General features: G+C 43.7%; 1 protein-coding gene and 1 long non-coding RNA gene across 3 annotated transcripts in view; one reads left to right on the top strand and one right to left on the bottom strand.

The window, feature by feature from the left end:
* Positions 1–15,907, top strand: part of LOC142363066 (uncharacterized) — a 36,597-nt gene extending 20,690 nt beyond the window's left edge. The window contains exons 5-6 of one of the 2 annotated variants that reach the window (XR_012765459.1): positions 6,454–6,569; positions 15,663–15,907. This is a non-coding gene — a long non-coding RNA (uncharacterized LOC142363066). The remainder of the gene's footprint in view (positions 1–6,453; positions 6,570–15,662) is intronic. The other variant, XR_012765458.1, reaches the window with a different exon arrangement.
* BTLA (B and T lymphocyte associated) lies at positions 11,329–26,269 on the bottom strand. Its single transcript, XM_009941249.2, has 6 exons — positions 26,086–26,269; positions 15,842–16,150; positions 14,757–14,792; positions 13,969–14,106; positions 12,996–13,042; positions 11,329–11,895 (listed from the first exon to the last, which is right to left on the bottom strand). The coding sequence occupies exons 1-6, from the start codon at positions 26,171–26,173 to the stop codon at positions 11,554–11,556; spliced, it is 960 nt and encodes a 319-aa protein (XP_009939551.2). The 5' UTR covers positions 26,174–26,269; the 3' UTR covers positions 11,329–11,553.
* Between the last annotated feature and the right edge of the window lie 561 nt (positions 26,270–26,830).

Here is a 26,830-nt window from a genome sequence, read left to right as displayed (position 1 = left end):
CAGCTGATCACCACCACTTCTCCTGTCTCCAGATATCATTCCTTTAATCTATGGATCATCACTCTAAAGTGTCCGTTGAGTTCATTTAATCCATGACTTCAGGCTCCATCTGTCGTTATGGTCTTCCGTGGCAGGGGAGGTGATGTGTGGTGATGGGCGGTCACTTGCTGCATCCGGAGCTCAAGGCTGATGTATCTGGTGCGGCCCGTGCCCACAGCCTGCAGGAGATGTTGATCTTGATGAAGTTGCTGGATGCTAGTTGTTGAAAACCAGGTCCAGTTCCATCATCACCGTGCTCTGCTAGGTTTTCATCGAAAAAGTCCATCCTTCTTTAATCTGGACGATTCTTACTATGCTACTACTGGTACAAAATATAACAATTATAACAGTGATAACAGACAGTGACAGGGTTATTTAACAACTAACTTTATACAATTTATTTATGGACTATTCTCGCCCAAAATTAAATCCCCATGAGGTACACATCGGACTTCCCCATCCTTCCGCATTACCCACCAGGTACACCCAGGTCCTTGAGCAAAAGCAATCCCGCGGACGGGCTTGCCTTTGCCCGAGGCAGGACTGACCCAAACCGTCTTCCCTAACATGTTCCGCATGTGCACTACAGGGACTTTATCCCCTTCTACTGGGCGCTGAGGTTTTGACTGGGCAGGACCAGCCCGGTTGGTGGACCCTCTGGTGTTAACCAACCAGGTGGCCTTTGCTAAATGGGTATCCCAATTTTTGAAAGTCCCACCCCCCATTGCCCTCAAAGTGGTTTTTAGCAGCCCATTGTAACGTTCAATCTTTCCAGAGGCTGGTGCATGGTAGGGGATGTGATACACCCACTCAATACCGTGTTCTTTGGCCCAGGTGTCTATGAGGCTGTTGCGAAAATGAGTCCCGTTGTCTGACTCGATTCTTTCGGGAGTGCCATGTCGCCACAGGACTTGTTTTTCCAGGCCCAGGATGGTATTCCGGGCGGTGGCATGGGGCACAGGGTAGGTTTCCAGCCATCCGGTGGTGGCCTCCACCATTGTGAGCACATAGCGCTTGCCTTGGCGGGTTTGTGGCAGTGTGATGTAGTCAATCTGCCAAGCCTCCCCATATTTATATTTTAGCCATCGTCCTCCATACCACTGAGGCTTTACCCGCTTGGCTTGCTTGATTGCAGCGCATGTCTCACATTCATGGATAACCTGTGCAATAGTGTCCATGGTCAAGTCCACCCCTCGGTCACGAGCCCATCTGTATGTCGCGTCTCTTCCTTGGTGGCCCGAGGTGTCATGGGCCCACCGAGCTATAAAGAGTTCACCCTTATGTTGCCAGTCCAGATCCACCTGAGCCACTTCAATCTTAGCAGCCTGATCTACCTGGTGGTTGTTTTGATGTTCTTCAGTGGCCCGACTCTTAGGGACGTGGGCGTCCACGTGACGGACTTTTACAGCCAACTGCTCTAGCCGGGCAGCAATATCTTGCCACAATGGGGCAGCCCAGATGGGTTTGCCTCTGCGCTGCCAGTTGTTCTTCTTCCATTGCTGCAGCCACCCCCACAAGGCATTGGCCACCATCCAAGAGTCAGTGTAAAGATAGAGCACTGGCCACTTCTCTCGACTGGCAATGTCTAAAGCCAGCTGGATGGCTTTCACCTCTGCAAACTGGCTGGACTCACCTTCTCCCTCGGCAGTTTCCGCGACTTGTCGTGTAGGGCTCCATACAGCAGCCTTCCACCTCCGCTGCTTCCCCACAATGCGACAGGACCCATCCGTGAACAGGGCATACTGTTTCTTATCTTCTGGCAGCTGGTTATACAGTGGGGCCTCTTCAGCACGTGTCACCTCCTCCTCTGGCGATGCTCCAAAATCTTTGCCTTCTGGCCAGTCCATGATGACCTCCAGAATTCCTGGGCGACTGGGGTTTCCCATTCGGGCGCGCTGGGTGATCAGAGCGACCCACTTACTCCACGTAGCATCGGTGGCATGATGCGTAGAAGGGACCCTCTCTTTGAACATCCAGCCCAGGACCGGCAATCGTGGAGCTAGGAGGAGCTGTGCTTCAGTGCCGACCACTTCTGAAGCAGCTCGAACGCCTTCATATGCTGCCAGAATCTCTTTCTCAGTGGGAGTATAGCGGGCCTCAGATCCTTTGTATCCCCGGCTCCAGAACCCCAGGGGTCGACCTCGAGTCTCCCCTGGTGCTTTCTGCCAGAGACTCCAGGTTGGGCCATTCTCCCCGGCTGCGGTGTAGAGCACGTTTTTAACATCTTGCCCTGACCGGACTGGACCAAGGGCTACGGCATGAACTATCTCCCGTTTAATCTGTTCAAATGCCTGTCGTTGCTCAGGGCCCCATTCAAAATCATTCTTCTTCCGGGTCACGTGGTACAGAGGACTTACAATCTGGCTGTAATTTGGGATGTGCATCCTCCAAAAACCCACAACACCCAGGAAGGCCTGTGCTTCCTTTTTGCTGGTGGGTGGAGACATAGCTGCTATTTTGTTGATGACATCCATTGGGATTTGACGGCGCCCATCCTGCCATTTTATTCCCAAAAACTGGATCTCTTGCGCAGGTCCCTTGACTTTACTTCGCTTAATGGCGAAACCGGCTTTCAGAAGGATTTGAACTATTTTCTCCCCTTTCTCAAAAACTTCCTCCGCTGTGTCGCCCCATATAATGATGTCATCGATGTACTGCAGATGTTCTGGGGCTTCACCCTTTTCCAGTGCAGTCTGGATTAGTCCATGGCAAATGGTGGGACTGTGTTTCCACCCCTGGGGCAGTCGATTCCAGGTGTACTGGATGCCCCTCCAGGTGAAAGCAAACTGTGGCCTGCACTCTGCTGCCAAAGGGATGGAGAAGAATGCATTAGCGATGTCAATTGTAGCGTACCACTTGGCTGCCTTTGACTCCAGCTGATATTGAAGTTCTAGCATGTCTGGCACGGCAGCACTCAGTGGTGGTGTGACTTCATTCAGGCCACGGTAGTCTATTGTCAGTCTCCACTCTCCAGTAGATTTTCTCACTGGCCATATGGGACTATTAAAGGGTGAGCGAGTTTTGGTGATCACTCCTTGACTCTCCAGCTGGCGGATCAGCTGATGAATGGGGAGAAGGGAGTCTCGGTTGGTACGATACTGTCGCCGGTGCACCGTTGTGGTCGCGATGGGTACCTGTTGTTCTTCAACCCTCAGCAACCCCACAACGGAAGGATCCTCCGAGAGACCAGGCAAAATGGACAGCTGTTTAATTTCTTCCGTCTCCACAGCAGCTATGCCAAAAGCCCACCGATACCCCTTTGGGTCCTTGAAATAGCCTCTCCTAAGATAGTCTATCCCAAGGATGCACGGAGCCTCGGGGCCAGTTACAATGGGGTGCTTCTGCCAGTCCTGCCCAGTGAGGCTCACTTCAGCCTCCAGTAGACTCAGCTCTTGGGACCCCCCTGTCACTCCAGAAATGCAAATGGACTCTGACCCTTTGAACTCTGATGGCATTAAAGTACACTGTGCACCAGTGTCCACTAGAGCTTTATACTCTTGTGGATCTGACGTGCCAGGCCACCGAATCCACACCGTCCAATAGACACGGTTGTCCCTTTCCTCCACCTGGCTGGAGGCAGGGCCCCTCTAATCCTCGTCAGAGAAATTGCTGCTCACCTGCTGTAAAAATGACTTGGAGGTCCCCTCCAGAGGATCGGAATCAAGGTCAAACTGTCTACCTGGTCTGGAGAGCTGGCTTTTGGAAACTGGAGCGGCATTTTTCCTAACAGAGTCCCCTTTTGTGATTGTTTTACCTCGCAACTCACGTACTCGGGCCTCTAGACTTGAGGTGGGTTTTCCATCCCACTTCCTCATGTCCTCTCCATGGTCACGCAGGTAAAACCACAGGGTGCCCCGTGGTGTGTAGCCTCTGTATTCCCTCTCCTGAGCAGGGAAACGCTTGCCCCTAATAGCTGAGATGATGGCCCGTACAGGTGGGGAGTAGGACCTACTCTCTTTCATTTGTCGGACCTCCCGGGCCAGTTTCTCCACAGCTGAGACAAGGGAGGAAGAGAGACTTTCCTCATATTGGCGGAGTCTGACAGCCACCTCGTCCACTGTTGGTGCGTCTTTACCTTTCCAGTTTACAACTGCCAGTGAGTTGGCATGCGAGGAGGGTGCGCTCCGCACAAACTTCCTCCACATGGATTGTGAGCACTGGAGTTCATCTGGGTCTGTGGGTACCTGCTCATCGTCTGTGTCACAGTAAACCAGCTCCCGCACAGCTAATTCCCTCAAGTACTGAATACCCCTTTCCATATTGGTCCACTTGCCAGGATAGCATACAAAATCGTCACTGAAGGGGTATCTCTCCCTCACGCCTGACAGAAGTCTCCTCCAGAGGCTGAGGACTTGTTCCTTTTTCCCAATGGCCTTGTCAATGCCCCCATCCCTGGCCAGGGATCCCAGCTGCTTGGCTTCCTTGCCCTCTAATTCCAAGCTGCTAGCCCCATTATCCCAGCACCGCAGCAGCCAGGTGGCAATGTGCTCGCCTGGGTGGCGGCTGAAGTCTTTCCGCATGTCTCGCAGCTCGCCCAGGGACAGGGACCGGGTGATGATCTCTGTCTCTATCTCCCGTGATGACCCTGGCTCATCGTCATCCCTCCCGGAGCGATCTGCTCTCTTTGCATCTTTCTTTAGTTTTACGGGGGCGACTGCTACCTGCACAGGTTGGTCATTGGGCTCAGTCACTGTGCCTGTGGCTGGAGCTGGGGCTGGAGCAGCTGCTGTGTCCGCTGGGGAAACCGAGGCAGACCCTGCAGCTGTGGCTGCAGCAGCGGTGGTGCCTGTCGGGGGGGCTGGGACTGCCTGCTGGGCTGGAGGGGCTGCAGGGCCGGCTGGGGGGGCAGCGCCAGTTGCAGCGCCTGCCGCTTCGCTTCCCCCCCTTTCCCCTTTAAGGCACTGAACAGTGTTGAACAGGGCTCGGTAGGCATGGGCCAGACCCCAGCACATTGTGGTGATCTGTGTCTCTCTGGAATTCCCAGGGTGGCAGCACACTTTTTTCAGATATTTTACCAGATTGTCCGGATTCTGTATTTGTTCAGGGGTGAGTTTAAAACACACCGCAGGTGCCCACTGCTCTAGACATCTGCCCATGCTGTCCCACACACCCAGCCACTCACAGCTATCCAGCCCCGGGGCAGGTCTCTGCACGATGTTCTTAACGACTTGCTTAACCCTAAACAAAACCTGCAACCCATTCAGGAGGCATAACAAAAGGAGAGTGCTGCCCTGAGCATCCCACGGGTACTCGAAATTCTCAAAAGCAGTTAGGACCAGCCTGAGGGAGAGAGGGGGGGGGGCGAAAGAGTGGGGGAAGGTATCCCCTTCGGTTTTCCCCACAGACTGGGTTTGATCATTAACAAAATCTAAGACATAGGATCCGAGGTACGGAAATGACCGCAGTGCCGCATGCAAATAAAAGACTAATTTCATGCACAGTGATGTTATCATATCATAAGTCGATATCGTACAGTACAGCAAAATCATCATCCTGATCTTCTTTCCCGAGGTAACAAACAGCACGGCGGCAAACACATACAGCAAGTAAGGATTTACGTAGCAGAGATATTTGATCAAAGTCAGAAACATTTTTACCGGCGACTATTTTAACACAGAAAAATGCGTATAACAAAATTTAACAAAATGTAAGAAAGCAGTTTTAACACCCGCTGCTCAGCCCTGCCGTTATCCCCGCCCCACGTCTGGGCGCCAATTTAATGTTTCGGTTTCGGCTGCCGCCGGCAACAAAAGCGCCACGCGGCCGCCCCTCCCCCCGCCGGCGTGCGGAGGAGAATGGAAAGAAACAGGCAGAAAACTGGTGGGTCGGGATAAGGGCAGTTTAACAGAACAGCAAACAGAGGGAAAACAGGAACAACAACGATACAGATAAGGAGAAAACACAACCACGAACCGTACACAGCCGCTCTCCCGAAACCGGACCGGCGCTGCGCCCGCCCAAGCCGCGAGTGCGTTCCCGCCGCGCCGCTCCCCCCCCACCGGAACCCAGCGTGACGTCCCATGGTATGGAATACCCGGCTCTGTTTGGCCAGGTGGGGTCAGCCCCCACCCCCCGGCTGTGCCCCTTCCTGGAGTCTGGTGAAAATTAACCCTGTCCTGGCCAAACCCAGGACATGGGGGCAAGTCGTCCACAGAAAATATTATTAGCCACAAATTCAGATGGAAGGACATAAACAGATGGTTATTAATAAGTTTAAGAGATCCCTATTGGCCAAGGCAGCTTGATTTTAGGAAGTGTTGAGTCCCAGTGCATGTGTCTTGCTGGGATGGACTGGAGAGACTGTCTGTTAGCTACTGTTGGTTTCTAACCACAGTATCATACAGTTCCTCTTCATACACCGGTAGTGCACTTGTCGAATATGCCTGCCTCTGACTGCCTTTCTCCTTTCCAAAGCTGCAGTGTGAAAACTGAGTGTGTGTGATTCACTGCCTGATGACACGTTTGTGTCTCAGCAGCCACGGCGCCGAGCTGCAGCAAACACCACGACGCTGCTGCCGACTGGAGTCTTGGTATGCCATGTACAGACGTGTGATAACTAGAAAGTAATGCATGTGCACTAGCTCGTCTAGAAAATCTCATCTGAAAAGAGAATTCAAGTCTGTTAGCCTGAGAATAAATGCCACTTGGATTAAAACTCAGCTGCTGTATTGCTAGTTAAAGCCAGCAAACTTTTACTCTTCAATTGTGCAAAATGATCACTCCCATGTTCTTGGTTAAGTCTGGTTACACTTCATGCCAAGCATATTCTTTACTCCAAACTGCAGTTGACTAAGCATGTCTCCTGACTAAAATCAACTATACAAGATGCATAATTAATTATACGAGTCATGATAACGTGAACTCCTCTGTCTCACAGGTCAAGATTCATAACAGTGAGAAGCTCAGCCTCCTAACAGTGTTCCCAGTACTGATCATATCCTGTTGCTTTACATGACAGTAACTATGGCAGCAGTGTCCAAGCCATGGGTCCCCGGGGTTGTGTATGTATGTACGAGAAGGCAGAGAGGGGAACTGGAGTTTGAAATTTGAGTTCAGGCTAGGTAAAGTAATTGCTGTGTTTATGCACGGTGAACACCTGTGTGAAACTGAGAGTAGGAGTGCAGCTGATTCATGTGGCTGACATACGCCACTGACCTGTGTGGATGGAAATGTGGGCCTACATGGTTCTTAGGCACTTTCATTTTCATGAGATGAGCAAGAATAGTGCATGAGCAGGCCTGGCCCAGTGTAGGCTTTTTTAATGGAAAATAGTAGTTGCCACTTAGAACTCACAGAAAAATGAGATTTCTGCACTTAGTCTGTGTTGAGGGACATGAGACTGTTTTCATCTCAAGTTTTGTAGCTAACTCTGCTGTCCTCTAGGCTCTGCGGGTTTTCCTTGGGGATACTTTTCTGGATTCTCATTCAGGTCTCCCTCTCCTGCCCTCTGTCTCCCCCTGAAATCCGCTCCTCTCTCTTCCCTGGCCACCGTCCTTGTGTCTGTTCCTGTCTCTGGTTCCCATTTGCCTGGGCTGATGTTTGCCAGTATGAAACAGGGTAGGAAAGCAGAGCCATGGAGACAGCAGAATGAGGAACCCTGTGCAAGGAGCAGGACAGGGAACAGCCCACTCAGGGAAATGGATGTTTGCCTCTTCCCTCAACCTGTGTGCCTGGGCCAGTGCTGTGGTCTGGTCTCAGGGCTTGGCTCCGGGCTTGTGTCCTCCGTCCCCCAGTGAGAATGTGGGACATAGGGAGATCCAAGGAATGTTAGCATTTACTGGAGGCTGGAAAGATCCAAGCTGAGAGCATGGGGAATGGCTGGGCTGCAAGGAGCAAGGCTTTGGTGTGGAGCTTGACTTCTGAGTCCCAAACTGTCCTATGTTTCTCTCTGTCTGTGCTGCCCCTTTCTCTTCCTGAGTCCACTGCCGTAATGGTGTGGGTAACACAGGTGCAGCAGGACCTAGGTGGAGCAGATCAGGTGAACCAAGGAACGAACATTGTCTGTACACCCTGTTTCTTTGGTTTGGGGAGCACTCCTACAATTTACAGCCCTGGCCACTTCCTTAGAGGGGAAACAGCAGGAAACACAGCAGTGTAAGATGATGCCTTTTTCTTGAAGGTGCAAGCTCCACTTTTCAAGTACTTTTGGCTGTAGCACTGTCTTCTACACTCTCCTCACTGCCTGTGAGCCTTCTGAGGTAAAATGAGGCTCAGGCTGTTGTGGGGATGTAGGGGAAAGCACTGCAAAACAGGTAGGTGGAGAAGCAAGGCTCGGCAAGCTGTTGCTTGATCATCTTGCAATATGAAAAAGTTTGTGGTTTGACAAGGGCAGTCCCCTGTCTGCTAGACTTTTGGGGCCCAAGATTTGGCAAATTAATAAACTCACACTATTTATTCTGATTTTTTTGTGTCTTTATAAGGAATCACAGTATTTTGGGAGGGGAGAAAATGAAAAAAGTGAAACTAGGATGGTTGATGTGTCTAAGAGCCTACTCATGCCATCTAAGCCTGTAAGGGGCTCACGTGCTGTGCAGGTTGCTTAGGAGGGAGCAACCAGTTACATGTTCCTCCCTTGCATGAAGAGGTTGCAATGAAGAGCAATAACGTGCTTTGCTGGCACTGACAGACCTTCAGCTCCACAGACTTCTCTATTTTCCTTCCATGTGGGTTTGTGGGTGTAACAGAGCAGTACGGCTTTGTGTCTGTTCTTTGGGCTTCCTGTGTGACAATACCCGTACAACATCTTTGATGCAAAAATAGCACAAGAAAGAAAAGAAGTAGAAAACTATGTAACATAAATTGAAGGCCCTGGGACCACCTCTTTGGGAGACTGCAAAGGTGCTGCACATCTCCCACAGAATGGGTCCCAAGCCCTTTTGTTTCCTTCAGCGCACTCTCATGATTGTGTGATTTCACTGCAGGATTTAGCTCAGAACCAGCTCCTTTCAGTCAGGCGCTGAGCACGCAGGGTGAATCGTGAGACTGCTCTGCTCCCACTGGTGTCCTGCCACTTCAAGTAAGATGCTGCACTCTCAGTTTTAAAGGCCACCCACCGGGCCTTAACGCAACCGACATTGGGTGTGATGTCTCAAAGGTGGCATTATGTTTTTGAGAGGCGCGCTAGATGATTGAGGTGAATGTATAGCACCTTAAGTGAAATAGCACTTCCATCCGCTGGCCAGTTGTACTGTTTCCTTTTTTCTTTTCTTTCAGAAGGCTCTGAAAACTGAGTGATGCTGTACTTCATCTGAATGGATTATTTGGACCTTAAAAGGCAGATGCTTTCAGTCAGTGTCTTTTGTTTCGCTGCTTCAAAAGGCACAGTCTTTCAATTTGTTTGCTTAAAAAATGAACCTACTGCAGGCTCCTGTGCAGGCTCCTGTGCTCTGCTTTTCTACACGAGCATGTTTCATGGCAAGGTGGTGAGGTACTTCCTGTTTATCTACAAAAATCTCATCTTCCAAATCAATCTTGGCTCTCTGGGGACATCATTAAGCCAGGGTTCCGCCTTGCTGTACAGATGAAACAAGCCACATTAAAATATCACTGGCTTTTGCATCTCTTATGGCGCAACACTTCTCGCACGTGTGTTCAGTCTTGTTCTAGGTCCCAGTTGCTGATGCATCATTCTGGGGCTGCTCTGAACAGACCTGATGGTGCTTTCAGGTCACTGGGGTGATAGAGGGAAAGCTCTGCATGCCCTGATGAATGCATCTCAGAGCTGGTTGGTAACTCAAACAGGCAAAGCACCTTTCCCCAGCACCCGTCCTCGCTTTCCTGAGGGTCTTTGGACGCTTCCCTATACGTACTCTGGTATGGGCAGAGTACTGCAAAGCAGCTTTGAGAAACATATTGTTTCACGTGTACTTGTTCTCTGGAAGGATGGCCTTTCTACTCTTTTCCTTCTGACTGCAAGGCCTGTATCCAGGTCATGGAAAGCAACTAGAGAAGTTTGATGCCTTTCATTCAAGTTCATTTAGGCTCTCCATTGAACAGCTGTCCTTGTTTGGCAGTTTAAGACCACTGAGGTAGAATATCTTCTTATTCTGAAATCTGTTTGTAGTCCATGAAAATAATTTTACCTGTATCAGGTGAGCAATAAATGCAATTAAAGGTCTATTTCTGCGCCTATTCATATCAAACTTGCTCCAGGTTTCCCAGTCCCTCTCCTAAAGTAGTCTCTAGACACACAAGGACTGGCTTACTAAAACAGAAGAAACTGAATTTTTCTAGCAGACAGTTTTCTCTACTTTTTTTTTTTTATGAGGACTGTCAATGACTTACTAGATTGATAATTTATATTTTAAAAAAATAAGAAAAGCTCAAACTACCAACATATCTAGTGGCCTGAACTACCAACTTAGTGCAGAAATTTAGTGCAGAAAAAATTACCATGGATTTTTCTCTGCACCGATACTGTGATTGACTTCAAACTAGGGGGGGAGCACAAGTGTACCATAAGTATAATAAAGCACCTAACTTACCAAAATATCAAGGTGCATGTGCTTAACAGCTTTGATGTTAGCTGGAATGATACCAAGATCAAATATGAAGACAAAGGAGCCTGACTTTCTTCCATTAACTTGAGTGCAAATCATCCGGTGTGTTACGTACAGTCTGAGACCTAGTACATCCTTCCTCTTCAACTGTGGTGCAAATTTTTAACCAAGTTAAAGACTCCTTGCTTGCTGCTGTACACCTCTGGTGCAAATATTGCTAAGAGTCATTTTAAAGAGTATTATTTCACAAGAGCGGATGTATGGTATCCAAGCTAGAGATGAAAAAGTGGTGCAGAAGGGCGTGAGTGTTCTTTGCAAACTTCAAATGGCACCTTGGTCTTTACCTCCTTTTTATCTTCTTTCCTGCAAACCTGACCATGAAGCATAATCTCTTTTTTGTGCCAGTGTTGGGAGGAAGAAATAGAGTGACACAGTTATGCACAGTTACCTGTGAGCAAAAAGTTTTGATTTTCACTAGAGTGAGTCACTGCTCATCATTTGTTACTTCCATCGATTCATCACAGACGAAAATAATATGCAACAACTTTGCTAACCAATCATCCCACCAAGAGAAAAACAGTGTGTTATATTTCAATATTTTTTCACACATTGTTTATGAGAATTCTTTGGAAAAGGAAAAAAAACCCTTTCCGTATCCTCTTTCTCATAGATTCATTTAATGTGTTTATATCATAGGAAAACTTTACCCTTCTCCTCCCCTTTGTTTTTATTCAAACAGTAATCAAGTCAAAGTCAGACTAGAAACAGAATCCAAAAAAAAAGGCACAATAAGAAAACTGGCTGGTTTTATTCCTCCATTTAAGAGACAAACACACGGTGTAAATACCTACCCATCAACATGGGCTGCGTTTTGAATTCTGGCATGGACGGGGGAGCATCCATAAGTTCTTCTAAAAAACAGAGAAGTTTTCCCAAAAGAGAAAGGGAAATCCTGGAAGCTAGCTAGAATTGGGTCTGCATGCAAAAAGGTTGTCTGAAGTCGTCCTTGCCACATTTATTTTTTTACATTAATGGAGGCATATTCTGTAAATTCATTTTCTACAGTTAGTTCCCTTCTCTGGCATTTTTCTGCAGAAGCAGCATGATTTATTGCAGCATATGTGAGGACATCCGGGCTTTCAAGTAAAACTGGGATGGAAGGAATAGCAGGACCATCGTGTGGTGCATTAGGTGCTGTCCTCTGCACGTTCCAGGGAGGAACATCATTGTCGTAAACTGTGTTGCTGTGCAAGGCCTGCAGTGGGCTAGCCATGGAGCAATAGTAAAGTGAGGAGCTTTCTTCTGAAGCTTGAGTTGTCCCAGTAGCGTGGGATAGAGCAGCTGCTGGACTTCTCACCTGCAGAAAACAGAACAGGGTACAGTTCTGTGTATGTCTGGTTATTGCCTGCGCTCCTGCTAAAGAAGAGGCGTGTAAGATTTTGTTCAAGTTGCTCTATCCTCTTAAAACTGCTTCTGAGCACAGGTGAATTGGATTCACCTGGTCACTGGATGTTATATCGATCTTTGAAGTAAATTTAGAAATCATGTATCTCCTGCCTTTCTCCATTTCCCTTCCCAGTCCCTCACGTCTTTTCTTGCAAGATGTCTAACTTATGGCAAAACTGATTTATCATTTTGTGAGAGCTCTTCTATGCCACTCATTCAAGGCTTTTCCTTCTCAGTTTATGAAATCTTTTTTATTTTCACCTCCAAATCCCAGATTATCTTTTCCTCATGGCCCTCATTCTCCCATTTCCTGATCTCATTCTTCATCCTCTTTGTCTTAGTATTTTCCAAAGAAATCTTTCTTTCTCCAAAATTGAAAATTCTTCTAAAAATTCATCTCTTTCTAATGGAATCCTCTTGACATCCATTTTTCTAGCCACTTAGAATATACTGCTTTTAATTTTCTTTCCTCCAGCTTGCCTCTTGGGAGCTCTGCAACCTGTCTGGTGCCCTTGAATCCCTACCAACACTTCCCCTGTGATTGACAGCTGTCAGCTCCAGTTCCATCTTTTGCGTTCTGCCTTCTGCCCATCTAATTTCTCTGGAACTGACTGCAAGACCTGTGAATTCATGCTAGCCACGTATGAAAGTCTTGCTCTTCAATCATTTTCCTTGCTCTGTGGGTCATTTTTTGTCTTATGCAGTTTGAACCAGATCAACAGAGGTGCTTTAGGTACCTAAACTCTTACTGAAATGGCACTTACAAGTTAATACATTTTAATAGGAGTTCAGCTGCCCAAAGTACCTTTGTGGCTAAGACCCTTCGTTCCTTCCCTCAGCTCAGCCCTGGTAATATCTCACACCACGCAGGCCAAGCTGTCCAGGCACCAAGAGGGTCACTAAATCTGTCTCTGATCCTATTCCACGTTTTGTGCTACACAGAGACTTATTCTCAGTACACAGTTGTGCAGGATGTGGTCAGGTTTTGATGATGGAAGAATTTAAACATACCGGGCTCTCTTGTCTCTGTGTTGTTAATGGACTTCCCTTTTGCTTTGCTGTGAAAAAGAGAAAAAAAAAAAAGACGTTTCACAAATCAGCATTGAGAAGGTGCCTTTCTGCTTACGGAGGGGGTATTAGTCACTAAGGGAGTCCTTGCCTTATCGAGTGGACCTTGAAGTATAAAGCCCGTTTATCACACTGGATTTGAGAATAGCTATTGTGACAAAAGCTAACCAACATAGAATGATCTATCTGTAGAGTGAGTTTTTGTGTCTCAAAGCTGCTCTGCATAGGAGCAAAAAAATTCCTAGGTACTTGGGGCCAGTTTTCTCTACGTTCAGTGAACTGGGTGGGGAGAAAAAGGCACGAAAAAGCCTCAAGCCAAACTATAAGCAAACATGTTAAACTTCATGGGAAAATGAAATTATTTCATTTTCCTAAAATAATAAAAAATAAATCCATGGTATTATAATAAACAAATGAGAGTTCGCTTAAATAAAGATATGGGGGACTCCAAGTTCCATTCTTGATTTAGGACATGGTAGCTGTGTTAGAGTTCCTGTAAAGAGGGAGAGATTAATACCATAATTATTTGATAGTTTAGAAAAAAATCTAGGAATGTAAAATGTAACTGGATAAAGCTTGACTGTGTTTGCATGGGTAAAACCCCTATTTATTTCTAACTTTATTATTTGCAAAACAGGAGAAAAATTTTAAAATATTATAAAGTCTGAAATTTGGATTTGTTCTTGCTTTACTTCCATCCCTCTCTGTCTCTGGAGGGGAATAATACATAGGGCAAGTTGAATTCTTAAATTAAACTCTTAAATCCTAACTGGCACACTGGACGAGGACATCTCAGAAGTCAGTTGGGGTAATTGTTAGGGAATTTGCATAGAGCTTTGAATGAAACCTGTGAAGCTGCGAAAAGGAGTGGAATCAAATGCATACTAGGCAAAGATTAGATGGTAAAACTGCTTACCATGGTGCCTCCTCAGACACCAAAACATGCATATGATGATGAATGGACAACATAGACCCACAGACGCTGAAGCATAAATAATGTGCAATATCTTGCGGTTTCCAGATTCTTGGGACTCTTCTGTGATACTAGTGGTATCTAAAATTGCATTAACATGGATTAGTGTAGAGTGATACTTGTCTGGTGTGGTTTTTTGAGCATTAAGTCTTTCTAACGCAACTGGCTTCTCAGTATACTTAGACTTTCTGTAACTGGGTATAGCCCATCACGAGATAACCACCTCTGCAGGCATTCTATGAAGCGTGAAGATACTGGAAGGCAAAGTGGACAGTACAGTGTAATTGATGAATGATGCATGGCAGAAGCAAAGAAAGGGTCAGAATTAGACCAGTACAATATATTTGTGTAATTGTAACTGTGAGCAATAACCAACCATGAGTAAAGACCATACTTCAGGCTATGTTAAAGTGATGGCATTGCATGATTGCTGACGCTTTGTATGTGTGAGCCATATGTCACTGGGATACTAAAGAGCATGTCAGAAGTGTAGATTATGCCACCAGGAGGTAATATGATTGACTTGGTCCCTTTTATGCTGCATGCTGGACAGTCCCAGCCTTGAAAACTGTGAGCCTTGAGAGACTATCTTTTTCAAGTGGGGAGAAAGCAATTGTAGTTCAGCAACAAATTGCAATCTGTCTTGACTGTACAAAACTCTTTAAACAGAAATTCATAGCAATACAGATTAGTTCCTTTCTCTTAAAGAGAAAACAAGAATCAGAACTTACTTTCTGGCGAAACCGTGACAATGTTTGCAGGGCTTTCTGAAAGAGAAAGACAAGAGAGGGAAATGAAACAGCAACTTGACATTTCGCATGGCAGTTGTGTTCTCTGCTCTGCATACTGAAGTCTTCACAAGGCTCCCTCCCCTTCAGTCTGGTGATGGAAGAGGGAACACAATGCAGCAAGCAAAGGGCAGGGTGTTTTGAGGGGAAGGGGAATGGTGTGTTGGTCTCCCACTGCTGACAGAGTAATTCTATCTTTCAGACCTCTTTGCATTCAAGTGAATAGATCAGCAGAACATATACTTTACAGGAAACTTGCACAGCCATGGATTTTAATGTTGCTCCCTCTGTTGCAGCATTTTGTGTGTCAACAAACAAGGTTTTGAAGGTCACTAACTTACCAGGAGAGGAACTGGGAACAGAACAACCTTGCACCTCAGCTGTCTGGGGTCAGTAGATCACTTTCTAGCTGCAGAGCAACATGGAGTTCAGGCGTGGCTCTTCATAACCTAGACTTGGCATACCAGCTGCCCAAGTTAATGTGAAGGCCTCATTTGCCCTTAAGATCATTTAAAGCTATTGTAATCTTTTCTGCTCTTGAACTTCTTGGTGTACAGAATTATACTTTCTCTCTGTTTGTTGCAAGAGAGATCACTCTCAACAAGACGCTTGAAATGCTTGGTCCTCTTTATTGCTGTGTGGCCTCATCTACTGCTACTACATGACCATTTGCATCCTGTCTAGTCCATGTGATGTATAACCAGCCTGTCCTACCACAACCTTGTTTTGTCCCAATTGATATTTTTTTATTATCAAATAGTCCACTCATGGCTGTTTGGTGTTGGCAGCTTCGCTTTCCTCTTCCAGATACTCCTGTTATTTCTTTATTTTGTTCTTTCCTTTCCCCAGTACCAAGAGGCAGCATAGAAGCACGAAGAAGGTGGTAAGTACCAGCACAACTGTGCTACCAGGCAGACATGTTGGGAGAAGCCATCGTTCTGCATGCATGAGCTTTCCTGTCCGTGGCTTCCTTTTGTTTTTAAACAAATCAGACCTTTTAAGGGCTCTTTCATAATAGAGATGCCTACCTTCAACAATAACCTTTATTCCGTGGCTCTCGCTGGAAAAGTTGTCCTCTATTGCTCGACATCGATAAGTTCCGCTGTCATTCTGATGAATGGAGAAAAACTGCAGAGTAAACACATTGGACTTCCATCCTGTTTTGCCCTCCTTCAGCAGCACACATGTATCCACCTCTAACTTGCACCACTGCATGACTGGCGTTTTCTTGCAGTAATGAACTGGACAGTCTATAATCAAAGAGTTCCCGAGATTAATTTTGTACTGGGAGTATCTTTTAACTTGAATTTCAACTGGACAATAGGTGTCATCAGATCCTAGAAGGGAACAAAACCAACAAAAATCATGGTGGTGGGAGTCTGCAATATACTCCCCATAACTCTAACCACAGTTCCTTTTCTCTCTTATTAGTGAAGACTTCTTTTGTCTACTCGCAGGAGATCTGATCTCTATATGGGATTTGATCTCTATATGGGACACTGACGGCAGGTAACATCAAGACTATTGGTTCGTTCCTTTTCAGGAGGATTATTAAAATGCACTTTCTCCCTCTGATATAAAATTTTCCCTTTTTTCCATATCTCAGTCAAGTTTCAAATTGAATAGTTTAGGAAAAAAAATGCGTAAAGTATACATAGCAGATTTTCCTGTGTCATCCTTCTCACAGACTGTTTCTGTTACATTTAGATTTATTTCAGATTATTGTTTACCTCACAGTTCTTGGTAACTTGCAGAAGTAAAGGCTTTTCTTTGGTAAAGATTTCTTATAATTGTAATAATGAAAAGAAATATATGTAATGCAAATATATCTTATCTCTATTTCTTGATTTTTGTAAAGTTTTGTTAAACTCAGTGTTCAAGCTGTGGTACATCACCTTAACTCTGAGTCTTGCTATTACTTACTGTTATTAAAGCTTCGTGTTTCTTGTGGTGCTTTATTACTCTGGTTAAGTAAAAGTAACAAAACCTGTGTGATACCCATGTTCTGTCTATTGCCCTACCCTGTCTTAGAGCACAGTACTTGTGCACTGAAGAGAGTGATTGATAGCAAGTCAAGAGGAAAAATGTTAAGCATATCTGTATTTTCTGGTCGATAGAGGGAAGTAGAAAAAATGGTAAAATATGTTGAAGGGAAGTTTTGTCGCGAGAAAAAATATGTAAGGGAGGAAAGAGCAACGTGGAGAGCGGAGGGGTCTGTCTGTCCGCAGCCAGCACTGCTTCAAGGGACGGAGCCTCTGGGGCCCCGGGCAGCCAGCACACATAACTGCGACACCAAACACCTCACCTCCACAGTCAGCCAGGATTTCTTATGCACATCATATAGCAGTCCTTGTGAATAATACTTGGGTAGTATAATCTATATAGATCTGTAGAGCTTGGAATAGCAAGATTAACATTTTTCATTCAGATCACCTCTAGTTTGCAAGCCTTTTCCCTACAGACCTCCGACCACTCCACCCATAAATAAATTGTATAGCACTCACTAATATTGTGTTTTGAGCATAAGTGTGTTCATAGGCGTCGTTATAGCGGAGCTAACTCTTCGCTGCTGTTGATCTTTTGGTTTATTCACTTTAAGGTGACTTTGGGAATGGGCATCTAAAAATTAGGTGGCACTCATTTGCCTCTAAACTTACCTCTAAACCTAAATATTTAATATTGTTCTAATCTTGCCCTATCAAATGTGCCTGATCATGCTAGATAATGAGGAAGAGGGTATTCACTGTAAGGCTGATATCTGCAGCCACTGAAAGAACTTGTGGTCTCTGATATCTCTCTGCCACAGGCAATAGAGAAACTCTTTGACCCACAGGACTTGGCATCCTGGGAAGTGTCTTTGAGGGGCCCAAATCCGAAATCATCCTCGTATACCAACTTTTCCTTAGACAGGATGGCTTTAAATGAGGGTTAAACTGAGGCGAACAGAGAGTGGCAACATCCACAGGTAAATAACTTGGACTTTAAAATTTGTGTTGTGGAAAGGGCATGTGGAGGAAATTCAGATAATTTGGATGGACATCAGAAAATAAACAAGGAAGACAATAGCTCTGGGTACTAACAACGTCTTTTTACTAATTACAAGTTCTGGATAAAAGACAAGGGAAACCAGAAGCCTTAATTCATTCAATATCCCTAAGAAAAGAAGTAAGGAGAACAGCAGAATATAAATAGTTGGGCTTGTTAAAGAAAGCTTTAATAGGTTTGGAGACCTGGGAGATAAGACTCACGAGATGCAAATACAAAGGAAAAAGACATAAACAGAGCTGGTGGTCCATCCAATAAATGGTAAGAGTACAAGCACTAAGCACTACACTACAGTAGTGCAGTAAAAGACTAGCTTGGCTGAATCCTGAACAAGCTTTTCACTGAGACAAGAAGGAAGCCTCCAAAAGCATAAAGAAGGTCAGGTTATTAAGGAGGGGCACATAAGAATTGACCAACACTGGAGAAGTCATGGCAGAGAATGAGACACACTTAGGAAAACACATCGAGTGTAAGTATATTGATTGTAAAACTAAGAAAATCTTACTTTGCTAGTTAGTGGAGCAAGAAACCTATAAATAGATTACAAGCAGTAAATTAGATTTACCAGATAAATTAGAGAAATTATTTACAAAAAGGCAGGCTCGGTTCAAGACGATATACAGGGGACACATGATAACCTTTGTGTTCTGCTAAGGACTGGTAAGTGCACCTAGATCTTGTCCAGTCTTTTGCATCACTCTTCAAGAAAGAAGAGGGGAAATGCCTGGAGTCTCTCCAAGTTGGAAAGAAGCCACCAAATGCCAAGAACATAAGAAAACCATAATGAAAAGCTTGAAGTTCTTGAGGTTGTTTCACTGAAAGAACAGCAATGAGAGGGAAGGAATGTAATAAAATCAGGTAAAGACATAAAAGAAGAATAAAATAATCTGGTTTTTCGTGTTTCTGTTAGGTGTGGGGAGAAATAATGGACTAAAAGTGAAGTAAGAAAATTTGATTAGATAGTTTGAAAGACTTCCTAACTGTGAAAGCAGTAATACTGGAACGGGTTTCTGTGGAAGCTTGTAGAGTTTGAATCACTGGCGGCCCTGAGGACTAACCTACACTGACGTCTGTCAGAATAATATAGCTGAATTTACCTTCTAACCTGTCAGTGTATGTAGTCAGGTAGACAAGGTCATGGACATCAGGTCCATAAATGGATACTGAAAGGACCTGGGAAAGATGTACTACATGCTGATGTCCCAGGTGCAACTGTTCCGTTGCTGGGGGGACAGGAGGGGAATGAAGCACAGAAAGTGGCCGTGCTCATGTGCTCTCCCTGAACTGACTTGTCTCTCCTTTTTTGTGCTGCTGCCGCCAGAGACAGAGTGCTGGGCTAGATGGAGCGTTGGTGGTGTTAGGCAGTATGGCATTTCTTATATAGTCTCCACTGATTCACAAGATAGGCTAACCATCTGCTCTCTGCCACCGCATTGCCTCAATAGTAGCTCCTGGTCATAAATGAATATGTGGTGTACAGGAAGAGATATTCTCCCAGGGACCATCCATCCGGACGCAGTAGCAGTAGCAATATATTTAATATATTTAATATAATATTTGGCATATTGTATGACATTTAATGCAAATAAAATAATTAAATATACCATTTCAGTTATTAAATACACATAATATATATATTTTTAATGGCAATATATAGTGTGGCAAATAGCAACAGCTCTAACATGTAGAGCCTGGCCACGTTCACAAGGCAGCATTTAGGTGTTAGGTCAGCATGCCCTGCCCAGTCATCTAGTTCCTTTTCTGCTCCCCTGAATAGGATCATTCTAACAGACACATTTTAATTATGAAGCAGGATCACTTATATTTCACTTAGATTTTTCCATCTCTGATTAAAAGAAAGAAGCATGATTTCGTTTCTGGCAAGTAGGTCATACCAGCTTGGTCATATCGCAGTAGCAGCACATCATTATCAATAGTCTGAAAATGGAAACTAAAAGCTCAGATTAGAAAGTAGAGGTTTCAATTATTTGAGCAATGATTGCCACAGAAGATAATGCTTCAGGAAGCATCTATAAAGCTCAGATTGTGCCCTGATAGCAGTTGTATTTCTGATATAATCGTACGTAACAGGTATTTCTAGAAGGATGTGCAGGTCTCTGCAAAACAGATATTTTCTGATGTCCTTCATCTAATGATTTTATCATACAGTTGTATCTGTTTCAAAATTATCTTTTGAGAAAAAAAAACAACAAAACAAAATCCGAAACTTTACTGCACGGTCCTAAAAATCCAATTTCTCTCAAAGTTTTAAAACAGATTTCAGTGACACTCTCTCATTCAGCATCATTATTAAACAGGGAGAGGGGCAGGAATTTTTGTGCTTCTTTCATTCTTATCCTTTTCCAGTACAGGAATGTCATGTTTTTCTTGAATTTGAATCATCTGGTGCTTTTACAACACATTATACATCACTGCCCACTGTCACTTTTGGAAGAATCAGCTGCTCAGCATTGAGCAAATTCTGTGCATCCAAAAGCATTCACTTGGGACGGGGTTACTAATCCTCACAAATTCAGATGAACATTAGTTGTGTAGGTAGCTGGAAAGGAAAATGTCTTATCAGTGTTAAATAATGCTCTAAAGAAATGGCTGTCTTGCACTGGTCAGTGTAACCTAGAGTAACACTCAGTGGCAGGACCGCTCAGAGGGAGGGACCAGGGGTGATAACGGGTGCACAGGTTTTGAATTACCCTCCAGCCACATCCTGAGTGGGAATATAGAAGTTTCTTGAGCAGAAGCCTTATTGAGGTCTGGATATACTTCTAAAGTATTATTTGTGCAGCCCTTGCTCTGAAGGTGCAAGGTATAAACAGTTAAAGTTTAGTATGCTTGCACTGATACCACAATGAAAAACTTCCCTCCATAAAATTCCTGCCCCACTACTGATTAAGACATAAGGAGCTACTCCATTGCTAACAAAGGATTGACTTGGTTACCATTTGGATTTTTTTTAAAAAAAGTTCCATTGGCATTGATATTATTTGTATTACTTTTGCACACACGTGCTAGTACGTCTTGCAGTCAGGTGAGCTTGAAGAGTGTTTCCCTTTTTTTCCCCAAGCACCTATGCCAACATGTGCCATGGTTTTGGTTCTTCGTCTTCTGGTGATGATAATTCACTTTGGTGGTAATCATTAACCTCACTAGTATAACTCCAAGATAATCAGCTCTGGTTAAATTATGTTTCCAGAGCAAAATTCCCTACCATCAAGTGGGCTTAACTCCAACACCCTTGCTTTCTCCAGAAGGTGGGAGACGGAATGTGCCACTGAGCTTTGGGAACGGCACCCGGGAAGACTTGAGCCGCAGTTGCCACTCAGCCCTGCAGCATCACTGCCTGCGCAGAGCCTCTGAGCAGCAGAGTCCTCCTGTCCCCCGGGCCCTCAGAGGTGCTCCCAGACGGAGGTTTGCATGGCACTGCCGGCTCTGAGCCTGCCTTTCTGGCTGCTGATGCAGGTGGAAGTGTTTGGCAGCTTGCTGTCAATTAACCCTCACATACTAATCCTCTTCCTCTTTTCCCTTAAAATAAGTGGGGGTTGAGGCCACTGTGGTTCACCTGGTCTTCAATGCCCTCTAGTTTAGAGTGCATTCTTCCCCCCCACCCCCCTTTCTTCCAAGTGTAACTGTAGACTTGGCAGAAGAAATTTAGTTTGCTGAAAATTGATTGAAATTTCTTAGTTATCATTTGTAGATCCCTTGGAAGAAGCCTGTGGATGCTAGGTAAACACCACTATTTCATTCAGTAATTTTTTTCTTTTTCTTTCAGTCAAATTCAGCAATCTTTTGAACTTCCTAATCAGGAGCTACATGAGCTACTGCTTGCCTTTCAGCATGTATAAGAGTTCGTAGACTGTCTTCAGAGCTTCCAAAAGGGCCTTCCTTTCAGGGACTTAAAGCAATTGGACCTTAGACTGACTTTGATTATTTTTTCTTTTCAATTGTTACAAGACAATGCTTGGAGCATGAAAAATAACCACAAGTGTTTTTTTTATGTTTCTGTGACTTGTTAATAACTGATGGCTGAATGGCTTGGGCTTTAGGTTTTCAATTTTTTGCTAGGAAGTAACCTACTCCTTGGTTACTAGTAATCAATTTGGGGACTTTCTAGAACAACAACATCAGAAAAGATGAGTCAGTAAGAGTTAAACATTTTCCTCAGACTTTGGAAAATTCTCGGTTTGAATTATTTTGACCTTTGATAACTAAAAGTCTGGGATAGAGAAAGCCTTTTCCTATAATCCAGCCTTTTATTCTCTAGTAACTAAGTGTGGGAATTCATAACGAACATGCCCTGAAATCTCTGATTAACTTTTCCTCTCTCCCAAATCACACCTTACTTGGCAAGAAACTTTAAGTGGATAAAAAGAAGTGGAGAAAATCCTTTCAAAAACAGAAATATTTGGGACCTTTTTATATAGAATAAAATACTCAAGGCAAACTTTTAAAACATCTGTCACAGATTTCCTGTAAAGGCCATTTGGCAGGAATAGGTGTCAGTGAAGATCTGGCATTAAATAACAATATAAGCCATAATATCCTAGAGAATGAGGGATATTTTTTTTTTTAACAGGGGAAAAAAATCTACACACCTGATAATGCGAGAGCACCTTTTTTGTTTATTGGTTGGCACTAGAAAGGCAACTGAAATAAACTTCAGTTAATGAATGAGCACAAACATGACTTGATGTACTTTTCCTGTGACAGTGTATCTTCACTTTTTTCTGTCGCCTGCCTCCCGTGGCTCATGAGAAGTCAATGGTAGAGACAGTGTCTGCCAACTATATTCCATATGTGCAAGTACTTTCCGAGATAAGTTTAATTACCCTTTCTTTAACAGTGTTGTGAGATGAGACCTGAATCCAGTTACAAGGTCTTATACTGAGTCTTGAGTTTTCAATGAGATGTGTGTGGGTGGTCATGATGAATATCTGAAAGTGCATTTTTCAAGAGGGTGAAAGAGTTTGTAACATACAGAAGCTTTGTATGTCAGCTTCTAACTTACACTCCTTGGCAAGATTCAGATTGACTAAAAGCGCGTTTTCTTTTAGATCACTTGAGTATGTTCCTGAACAGGCTTTGGTGAGCCGGACTCTATTGCACCAAGAATTAATTTGCACAGGTAAGGAAAATCTTCTGTACAGTGCAGTGCCAGGACAAGGATTTCAGATGAAAGCATGTATTCCATAACTTGTACAATAGAGAAATACCCGTGACAATTCTTTCTTTTATAAAAAATGATTTTAATTTTACTTGTCATTCTTTTGTTCTAGAAAATCTAGTCATGATGTGACTTGCTAAGCAAACAAAAGAGGGTTAATGGAGATGGCTTTCATTTACCTAACTCAACCCATTGGTGGAAGAATAATAGCTAAAAATTGAGCCTTCTAATGTCTGAATTATAGATGGTGTCATTCACACCTGGTCATCTAAGAACTCGGAACAACTCCAGTGAGCTAAGACTTATTCATTGAAGTTTCTGAGGCGTTTGTTTTGAAAAGGATTTCTCTTTCATTTGTTTTTTCCTCTCCCCTCCCTTTGAAGAAAAAGGAACAAGGGATGGGATAGAACACAAGTCATATGTATTATTCCCTAAGGCAGATAATGGCTGAGGTACAAAATGTCAATTATTCATGAAAAATAAATGTCTACAGTTAGTTTTGAATCCTACATTTGGGTCTGTCTGTGAACACAGCGAAGCACTAGTAATGGTTTTAACTCAGGTCCGGCTTTCTGTGAAGTTTCCGGTTAGGACCACAGCACAAAAACTACACCAGAAAGTGCATTGATTTGTTGGGGTTTCACATTTAACACCAAGATCTTTATGATTTTGTAATTTTAAAAACAAAAAGGGAAATGGGCTGTGAGGAGAACTCATGGGAAAACATGCTTCCTTTGTGAATTTAAGTAAGGTGTATTTAGAAAGAGAAGTGCTTCAGAAGACAAATTAAGTGATACTAGGACAGGCACCTCTCAGACTTCTCCCAGCTACAGAGAAGGCTTTTCAAGGAATGATGTAAAATTCTATTTTATTAATTTTATATTACAATTTGGGTTTTTTGAGGAATGTCATTTTACTAATAGAAATTTAATGTTAGTCCTTTTCACTTATTTTTTCCCGTGTCATCTAAAAGATAGAGTAATGTACTTTTTCTCTTTACTTGGTGTATAACAAAGGATTTTCTGGCTTGCTGTTTTTCTGGGTGTTGTTCCTGGCAGTGGTGGTATATGTAAAGCTGACCTGCTTGCTGAGGTAGCTGATGGAGAGTTGCATCATTTTTTAACCATTCCTTGATGAAAGCTGTGTAAGTGCAGAAAACGTGCCTCTACGTTTTGCTGACTGAAACTCGAAGATGGAGCATTTCTGTTTGGCTGAATGTTGGCATGTGCAGGCTATCCCACCAGAAGGTCTAACAGCAAAGGTGTTGCTGGAGCCAAGAACAATCTGTTCTTTGGTGTTACAAAGGAGACAGAGTCTAACTGGACTAAAATTATCGGGGTGAAGGGGGAGAAGGTCCTTCTCTTTGTGACTAATCAGAAACAAGCTTACTTCTGCTTCCCTAATTTAGAAAAGGTTTGCTGGTTGTTGACTTTGTATATGAAATCTGCGTGGTCAACTTTGTTTCTGTTAGGAGCAAGAGAAACTCTGGATAGATTTGCAACATAAAAAGCTTAAAAAAAATCGCTTTAATTTTCAGCTTCTAACCCAAATAAAATCCAGTCAAGCTTAGAAAACTTATGGCCAAAATGTAAATACATTTAAAAATATTTACTACATGGTTCTGTAGAGATCGACTTAAAAACTTTTCTCTCTGCAATGCTCCTATCAACACGATTCTGATATTTGTAGTAATATAGGTGTATAGAAGGAAACACTATTGTTCTCGGGGGACTCCAGGTAGTTCTGATGTAGATCAAAGTATAAAATCTAGTAAAAAAAATTCTGTGTAAACAAGAGTCATGCAATAAACAGCATAACAGAAATTATATTCTGTTTTAAAAACAGTATCTGGGAACCCAGCAGATGAGTATGGAGGGTTCGTCCATGTATTAATGAACGATCCTGGACAATGCAGAGAGGTGATTGTGTGAGGGACTAATAACACAGGCAGACTCGATGAAGTGAACTGAAACAGTAGTTAGCTTTTCGAAGAAAAGACGGTGCTTCTGTTTAGGGTATGAAGGAGGTTATTAGCTCTAGATACATCCTCTTCAGCAGCATGTTAGTTTATTCATTTGCAAATCAAATGAAAAGCAGTTCAGTAGCCTCCTCGAGCTCAGATCAAACCCTGATTAAGAAACAGCTGCATGCACCTGACATGGTAATTCATGTCTCATTCCCTTCCCAGGCAGTTGCTCTGAATGCTTGTTTAACCTTTCCTATTAGTATTAATAATGTGTTTTACTCATAAAAACAAGGAATGTTGAAAGATGCTATAGATTTGCAGAGTTAGTAATATGCATGTCAACTAAGCTTCACATAGCCAACTCGTTTGTGTAATTTCAGCAGTGCCTTACAACAAATATTATTTTGAGCAATTTATCAGTTGATAATATCTAAAACATATCAACAGCAGCTGAGTGCATCCATTGCAGCAGCTGTAATCCTTTCTGCATGACTGCCTTCCTTTGAATTGTAACTCTTATGTCTCCTGTATGGTATTAGCAGGGAAGAACTTGAAAAAAATAATCTCATCAAGCAAGCAAAGTAAAAATAATATTAGGAGTATATTGGGCACAGTGTAGTCCTCACACTAGTCTAAATTAGGAGAGCATCTCTATTTAAAAACTACGGAGACTGAAAGTTGAAAGTGGAATGCAAATTAGACAGGGTTAAGCTAAATAGTTGAAAGTACACTTCTCTGGTAAGGATAATTTGACTGCAAACTGGATCTAGGTCAGAGCTAGTAGGATTCACAGATTTCAAGCAGAGGCTTGAACGCTGCCAAACCCCTTGAAGGCTGAGCCTTTTGCCACAAAGCAAGACGTATTTTGTCTCCAAGTACTAGAGTTCTAGCCTAGAAAGTTACTGAATATTTCTCAATTATTGTCACTATCATCCTCTTCAATCAAATTAGGAGCCTCTGATACGGTAATAAAATAAGACACAGATCATCTCTACGGTACACTAAGCACTGCTTTGGTCTCTGTTCTCCCCCCACTATGTTTAATAACTACAGACAGGTTAAAGTATAAGACCACATCTTACCGTAAACTTGGTCATTGCTCCGAGCCAGCATTACTGTAAGGATGCACAGTGATATCTCTTTCATCGACATGACTGGAGAAGCCTTCATTCTCTGGGCATGGTAGAGAGAAGAGGTTCCCGCGCCTCTAAACAGTGCAGTTCAGCGGGCTGCTTGCATCGTGTTGGGTTTACCTGTGGCGTATGTCTGAGCTGATTCCCTTTTCTAGTTCTTCTGCCGAGACAGTGCAGACAGGGGCGGGGAAGCAACATATCTGCAAAAATCTGATGGGCTACACAGCTGCCTTTTTTTGTGTGGTTGAAAAGTGAACTGCTTGATCATTTCACATCATCTCAGAACTGCTCTGCGATTCAAGGCAGAACATCTTCCACCCTTCTCTGGCTCCCCTTGCAGTGCAACAAACATAGGTGCAGATTTTTTTTTTTTAGAGATGCTCCTGCAATTGAGGTTTTAATTTTACAAGCAGCAATGTAGCAGAGAGAAGGGATGCACAACAGTAATTTTAACTTGTTCAGTCCTTGTGTGTTACTACAATTCAACATTAACAAATTAAGCAGCTGAACAAATTCACTATTCACAAGCTGGCAGATGTCAAAAACACATGTCTGAATTGTCTTAATTTGCAGTAAATCTAATTGACAATATTCTGCACTGTAAGAGATGATTGCTTCTATTATTTAGTCTTAGCATCCTCATAACGTAAGGCCAAGCAGTCTGGATTTATATTCTGTGGGGTCTTTTCAGTAT

The sequence above is a fragment of the Opisthocomus hoazin genome, chromosome 1 (genome assembly GCF_030867145.1).
Source record: "Opisthocomus hoazin isolate bOpiHoa1 chromosome 1, bOpiHoa1.hap1, whole genome shotgun sequence".
NCBI classification, from domain to species: Eukaryota; Metazoa; Chordata; class Aves; order Opisthocomiformes; family Opisthocomidae; genus Opisthocomus; species Opisthocomus hoazin.
Note: the sequence above shows the minus strand (reverse complement) of the source record. Positions and strands in the feature narration are given on the sequence as shown.

Coding starts and splice junctions, on each gene's coding strand:
- BTLA (XM_009941249.2), bottom strand. CDS start 26,173: ATGAAGGCTTCTCCAGTCATGTCGATGAAAGAGATATCACTGTGCATC. Junction 14,107..14,756: donor TGTCACGGTTTCGCCAGAAA/GTAAGTTCTGAT, acceptor ATGCAATTTTAG/ATACCACTAGTATCACAGAA. Junction 11,896..12,995: donor CACAGAGACAAGAGAGCCCG/GTATGTTTAAAT, acceptor TGTTTTCTGCAG/GTGAGAAGTCCAGCAGCTGC.